Raw genomic sequence first — 7,662 nt, 5'->3', positions numbered from 1 at the left:
CCAGTCCAGTCTGTGCTGAAACACTACTGTCAATCAAACTATCGTGGGAGGGGCCTGTCTGTGTGACGTCACACAGACAGGCATCTGAGATCGGCTCGATTTGAGAAAGGAGAAAACATTTAACCAGATAAAAAAAAACACTGGGTGGATTTTTATCATTATAGGGTGGTTGTGTACACACACTGCCAACACACATTTCAGTTCAAACACCTTGTAAAAGTGCATGTAGCATCCGATGACCCTTTTAAATAGCATGAAACTGTATGTTAATACCGCAATCATTATTTACAATGTTGCAATTATTTTGCTTCTCAGTTTCTGATAAGAATGATGCTTTGACACGGAGTGACCGAACAGCATCATGCAAGGCTCACCATGCCATCAGTGAAGTACTTGCAGCTCATTTTGATGAATTTGACGGTGGCCGGACTCTCGTCTTCAGACAGGGGTGACGTCTCTCTACACACGGGCCGTCTGGACCGGCTGCTCGATTCACAGTCCTGTCAGACGGAGACATCAGAGATCCATTAGTGCTGCCCGACACGCATTCATTACTCATAACGCTTATTATGACTGCATTAGTCAACAATACAGCAGAATGAATATAGAAATCAGGTCTGTGAGCAGATGAAAAGATGATGATTATAAAAAACAATTACACTTGCCAAAATAGGACTATTTTGCATGTGAACATTAACTGACATCAGGAAAATTGTTAGAATTTATTGAACAATTTATTAAACATTATTGAGATATTTAAATCTTAAGAAAATAATTTAGGATAATTTACTGAATGTCTAGCGCTGTGTTATTTTAGTATCACTGAAATACTATTATAGTTTTAATCTTTTATTTTTTTTAATGTTTTTATTTTTCCATTTTCATTTAAAAAAATTTAGTGTTTGTCATTTTTATAATTTTTTAAAATTTGTTTGTTTTTATTTTTTTATTTAAGTTTTAGGCATCGTTAATTGAAATAAAGCATAAATAAAACAAGATCAAATCTAAATATTAGATTTAAAAAACGTAATGTAAACTTTTTAAAATTAACTAACCCCCCCCAAAAATAAACTGAAGTTTAAAAACCACAAAAAGCACATCATATAATTAATAAAACTAAAATTTTAATTAAAACTGAAAAAAAAAAATAATAATAAAAAATAATACAAGTTGAGTTAAATGAAAACGAAACGGTGCCTTGTCAAATAACTGAAATAAGAAGTTAAATAAAAAGTTTGTAATAAATATAAAATATGTTTTTATATATATTTTATTTCAGTTAAAGTTTATTTCATTTAAAGTAATTTTTTTGCTTTGTTTTTAGTTTTAGTTAACTATAATAACCCTGGTCTAGCAATATATTACACTAAGTGTGTAATTATGTTTAAACAATAGTTTTATGACAGCTATAGTTTTATTATAGTGTAGCGCATTGCATCATGGGATGTTTGACTCATAAAAGAGTTTAAGCACACAGTGTTTGTCTTCCTTGTGATACTCAAACACTGCTTTGCTTCACAGTTTGTATGGATGTGATTCATGACTGAAGCGTCTTACCTTAGGCTCCTTCTCTGACGACTCTGATGCTGTGAGATGCTCAGAGGAGCCGTCTGATTGGTCCAGATCAGGAACGAACAGTTTCTGTGCAGGATCGAGTAAAACGAGACGTTTAGGCTTCACTGAATCACAGCTCAGAGAGCAGGAGAGAAACTCACCTGTCCAGGTACGACGCTGTGCGAGTAGAGACGGTTCAGCTGCACCAGTTTATTCGGGGTGATGTTGAACTTCAGAGCGATGCTGTTCAGAGTGTCCTTCGGTCCGACCTGACCGGTTAAACACGTCAAATATAAGCACTTTATTGATGAGATGAGCAGTGTTTGTACAGTAAGACCAACTCACGGTGAACTGCACAGTTCCTGGAGGTTTACTTTTCTCTTTCTTGGTCTGGCTGCATGGTTTGCTGTTGTCATCTGAAAGAAGAGATTGAAAACACTCAGTGGGTGAATCACAGTACAGTTATTGCTGTTACTACTTGCTGAGAAAGATACTGAATAAACACTGGTTTAATGACACGGACTCTAATTTTACACACAATCCATCTCTGTCTGATAATACGCGGTTTTCCTGTACGATCACAGTATGTGGAGCTTAGTTTGGGAATATTAAAAAATAAAAATACTGGAGCAGAACAATGATCATAACGAAGTAACGAATAGAAACAGAAAATAAAAAAATGGAAGAAAAAAAAAAATATATATATAAAACAATATAAAAATAATATTTGAAATTATTTTATTTCAGCTAGCTGCCAAGGAAAATAATTCTAATTTTAATTTAGTTTAATGTGATGTACTGAATAACTAAAAATAAAATAAAAATGAACAAAAGCTATATAAACACATTTTTAAAAATTAATTTAAAAAACACAACAAAATTCCTAGAACTTTAACAGGAATGAAAATGAAACCAGAAAACAGACTAAACTAAAAATATTAATAAAAACTATAATACTATCTCAACAGTACTAAAATAACACTGGTGTGGTCCGATTTAAAAGTAATGACTAATGCGGCGGTTCTATTGAATGAATGAATGACTCAAACGGACTCAAACGACTCAAACTGACTCAAACGGCTCAAACGGACTCAAACGACTCAAACTGACTCAAACGGACTCAAACGACTCAAACGGACTCAAACGACTCAACTATATAAACACATTTTTAAAAATTAATTTAAAAAACACAACAAAATTCCTAGAACTTTAACAGGAATGAAAATGAAACCAGAAAACAGACTAAACTAAAAATATTAATAAAAACTATAATACTATCTCAGCAGTACTAAAATAACACTGGTGTGGTCCGATTTAAAAGTAATGACTCTAATGCGGCGGTTCTATTGAATGAATGAATGACTCAAACGGACTCAAACGGACTCAAACGACTCAAACTGACTCAAACGACTCAAACGACTCAAACTGGCTCAAACGACTCAAACTGACTCAAACTGACTCAAACTGACTCAAACTGACTCAAACGGGCTCAAACGGGCTCAAACGGCTCAAACGGGCTCAAACTGACTCAAACGGGCTCAAACGGGCTCAAACGGCTCAAACGGGCTCAAACTGACTCAAACGGGCTCAAACGGGCTCAAACGGCTCAAACGGGCTCAAACTGACTCAAACGGGCTCAAACGGGCTCAAACGGCTCAAACGGGCTCAAACTGACTCAAACGGGCTCAAACGGGCTCAAACGGCTCAAACGGGCTCAAACTGACTCAAACGGGCTCAAACGGGCTCAAACGGCTCAAACGGGCTCAAACTGACTCAAACTGACTCAAACGGGCTCAAACGACTCAAACTGACTCAAACGGGCTCAAACTGACTCAAACTGACTCAAACGGCTCAAACTGACTCAAACGGGCTCAAACGGGCTCAAACGACTCAAACGGGCTCAAACGGGCTCAAACGGGCTCAAACGGGCTCAAACGGACTCAAACGGACTCAAACGGACTCAAACGGGCTCAAACGACTCAAACTGACTCAAACACGGGCTCAAACGGACTCAAACGGGCACAAACGACTCAAACGACTCAAACGACTCAAACGGGCTCAAACGACTCAAACGGGCTCAAACTGACTCAAACGGCTCAAATGGGCTCAAACGGGATCAAACGGGCTCAAACGGGCTCAAACGGACTCAAACGGGCTAAAACGACTCAAACGACTCAAACGACTCAAACGGGCTCAAACGGGCTCAAACTGACTCAAAAGGCTCAAATGGGCTCAAACGGACTCAAACGGGCTCAAACGGGCTCAAACGGGCTCAAACTGACTCAAACTGACTCAAACTGACTCAAACGACTCAAACGACTCAAACGACTCAAACGACTCAAACGACTCAAACGACTCAAACGACTCAAACGAAATCACTCACTGAATCAGTCGGAGTGGACACGCGACTCAAAACAAAAACTGTTAGAGTGTGTTAAACTGTCAAATTTCTTTAGTATTATCTGGTTGTTCTTATCAGTGTTTTTATTGTTAACTAAAATTGAAACATTTAATTGAAATAATCGTTAATTGAAATAAAGCTGAAATAAATATAAATATTAGAAATGAAATTTACTTAAAAATCTTTGAAAAGCTGCCTTGGCTAACTGAAATAAATTGAAGTTGAAATACTACAATGACTAAAATTAAAACTAAAAAATAAATAAAAAAATTATAAAAGCACATAGCAAAATTACTAAAACGAAAATTGCAAACATAAAAATATATTTAAAAAAACAAATAAAAAAACAAAAGTACTTAACAAAATCACTAAAACTTAAAAAGAAAACTGAAATCATAAAAAAGTTCAAACTAAAAAAGCAAAAATACATAAAATTACTAAAACTGAAAATAAAAATATAAAAAAAAAACTAAATAAAAAACCAAAACACAAACTTACTAAAACGAAAACATAAGAAAAACAAAAACAAAATAAAAATGACAAAACAACAACATTAAAACGAATGAAAACGAAAATATAAAAAAAACTAAATAAAAAAAACAAAGCACATAAACCTACTAAAACTAAAATTGAAAACATAAAAAAAAAAACACAATTAAATTTTTTTTTAATTATAATGAAACCCGAAAACCTAAAAATAAAAGCTAATTCAACACATTAATAAATATTATTCTATAAACAGCAGTAAAACAACACTGGTTCCTCAGCTGTTGAACACAGGCTTGTGTACTGAGCCGCTGCTGACGCGGTGTCAAACATTAAGAACAATAGGTTTTATTAACTACATAAACACTTAAACTAGTCTAACATACTACATAAACACATTAAGCCGGTCTAACATACACATACACACACACACACATACAGTTGGTATAGAAAAGGGTTAAATTTTAACTCAGCATAGAAAGAGGCATAAAGCATGGATTTTATGGAACACTTTGCATGTATATTCAACAGATCAAAGCCTTCAGGGATATGTCAGATTCTGAGTTCAAACACACCTTTGTAAAAAGGTGTAACTGATACTTAATGCATCAATTAAATCGACTAAGTTTGATACTTGCACGTCTGTATGAACAAAGATTCCTGATGCGATCTTACGGCCCCAAGATCTTGCTGAAGTTGGTTGATGAGAAAGAGCTAGTTTGAGTCAGAATCACTTGATGAATGAAAAGGACTAGGCCGGAGCCTGGCACGAGCTTTGGTATCCTGGAGCGTTTCTCACATCTTCATCTTAGCATCTCACTGAACCACCGAACAGGGGCGGGTCACATGGAGTGTGGCCTTTTAAAGCCTGCAGAGATTCACGCCTCTCAAGATGGGTTCGTCCAATGAGGAAGGCTGAAATCCCAAGCGGGAGGTTGGACATACTGAGGATTTTTATGAGTCTTTGTCTGTAAGCATGGTATTTTGCATATGTAATTCACTTGGGTGTTGATGCAGAAATTAGTAATGATTCTTAGAACATCCATATGTTGCAGAGGTATCAGCATGTAATATGCACTCTCAGTTAGATCATCCGCAGACGAATTCATAGATACTAGACATGGTAGAGTTACTTATATGAATGAGTGGTTTATCGTAAGCATGAATAAAAATAGTCTATAATACAACAGATTAAATACAACACAGCAATAATATACACAATGGCCTGAAGAAAATGGGTGTTCATTCAAAGAAGGTTTTCCTATGAATTAATTAGTAGAAAAGTCAGTTTCTCCTGTGCATTTGTGCCTTTCTTATGAGGAAAATGAGGGAGTTTATCCCCTGCATTCCTTTTAGGCCATAAAACCAGTGATATCAGCATTGGTTACCATGGAACCAGAGGCCTGTTCTGCTTTTCTGAGGTGTTAGGTGCATTTCGGGGGAAGGGTCCATAGACCCTCGTAATTGGCCATTTGGTTAGGTGATGGGGAGTTAGATATTATTTGTTAAATATAACAAAAAGTTGTGTGTCTGATTGGTCCAAATGCTACATAATCGTTAATTGAAATAAAGCTGAAATAAATATAAACATTAGAAATTAAATTTACTTAAAAATCTTTGAAAAGCTGCCTTGGCTAACTGAAATAAATTGAAGTTGAAATACTACAATGACTAAAATTAAAAATTAAAAATAAATAAAAATTACAAAAGCACATAGCAAAATTACTAAAACGAAAATTGCAAACATAAAAATATATTAAAAAAATAAAATAATAAAAAACAAAAGTACTTAACAAAATCACTAAAACTTAAAAAGAAAACTGAAATCATAAAAAAGTTAAAACTAAAAAAGCAAAAATACATAAAATTACTAAAACTGAAAATAAAAATATTTTAAAAAAACTAAATAAAAAACCAAAACATAAACTTACTAAAACGAAAACATAAGAAAAACAAAAACAAAATAAAAATGACAAAACAACAACATTAAAAAAATGTAATTCAAATTAAAATAAAAACTGAAAATGAAAATATAAAAAAACATTTTTTTTTTAAAAACCAAAGCACATAAACCTACTAAAACTACAATTGAAAACATTAAAAAAAACACAATTAAAATTTTTACAAATTATAATGAAACCAGAAAACCTAAAAATAAAGGCTAATTCAACACATTAATAAATATTATTCTATAAACAGCAGTAAAACAACACTGGTTCCTCAGCTGTTGAACACAGGCTTGTGTACTGAGCCGCTGCTGACGCGGTGTCAAACATTAAGAACAATACGAGCGTCATTCAACACCGCGACGCTCTGAAACCAGAGAAGAGACGTCAACATACATGACTGAACACACATGCGTGATATATTCATCATCCCGGCCGAGAACTCTGAACAATCAGTATCAACTCAACTCATCTGATTCAGCACTGAAACTTCCTTAAACAGCGTGTGACCTTTGACCGGGCGGTTAGGGTTCATCTGCGGGTCAGACTCTGATAAATAACACGCTCGCAGCTCATCTGCAGCCAAACGTCCTGTTCGAGTCCGTAATCCATGTACTTTCCTAATCAATACACCTGCTCGTAATGTGAACGCTTCAGGTGCTGCTGGATTCATAATCTTGCATCAAAATGTAATCATTTGCTTCACAGCTAATATTACTCACCAATAATAAATAAAAATAACCATTCACAATCAAATCAAACCCTAACAATATAGATTAAATACAATCGTTTTAAATGAAAAAAAGGATATTTTCATTGCTATTTGTTTCATTGCTAAACGGACTAATTTATTTGACAATTTTCACGGTGAAAACTAGGGATGCATGATTTGAAGAAAAAATTTAAAAAATGAAGAAAACAATTTTTCCCCACCCAAAAAAAAAAATTAAAAAATAAATAAACCTGCTCGTAATGTGAACGCTTCAGGTGCTGCTGGATTCATAATCTTGCATCAAAATGTCATCATTTGCTTCACAGCTAATATTACTCACCAATAATAAATAAAAATAACCATTCACAATCAAATCAAACCCTAACAATATAGATTAAATACAATCTATATTGATTTAAATTAAAAAAGGATATTTTCATTGCTAAACGGACTAATTTATTTGACTATTTTCACGGTGAAAACTAGGGATGCATGATTTGAAGATTTAAAAAAATAAAATAAAATAAAAAAGAATGATGAAAACAATTTTTCCCCACCCAAAA

The 7,662-nt window shown here is 34.2% G+C and overlaps 1 protein-coding gene across 1 annotated transcript in view; it reads right to left on the bottom strand.

Moving 5' to 3' along the window:
• Positions 1-7,662, bottom strand: part of LOC107556999 (nuclear receptor coactivator 7-like) — a 29,272-nt gene that overhangs the window by 20,311 nt on the left and 1,299 nt on the right. The window contains exons 2-5 of the mRNA XM_016240280.1: positions 1,900-1,970; positions 1,716-1,823; positions 1,558-1,641; positions 375-500 (exon numbers count right to left, since the gene is read on the bottom strand). Of these exons, the coding sequence (XP_016095766.1) occupies positions 375-500; positions 1,558-1,641; positions 1,716-1,823; positions 1,900-1,970 (389 nt within the window). The remainder of the gene's footprint in view (positions 1-374; positions 501-1,557; positions 1,642-1,715; positions 1,824-1,899; positions 1,971-7,662) is intronic.

Source organism: Sinocyclocheilus grahami, unplaced genomic scaffold (assembly GCF_001515645.1).
Source record: "Sinocyclocheilus grahami isolate Dianchi unplaced genomic scaffold, SAMN03320097.WGS_v1.1 scaffold587.1, whole genome shotgun sequence".
Taxonomy (NCBI): Eukaryota; Metazoa; Chordata; class Actinopteri; order Cypriniformes; family Cyprinidae; genus Sinocyclocheilus; species Sinocyclocheilus grahami.
Note: the sequence above shows the minus strand (reverse complement) of the source record. Positions and strands in the feature narration are given on the sequence as shown.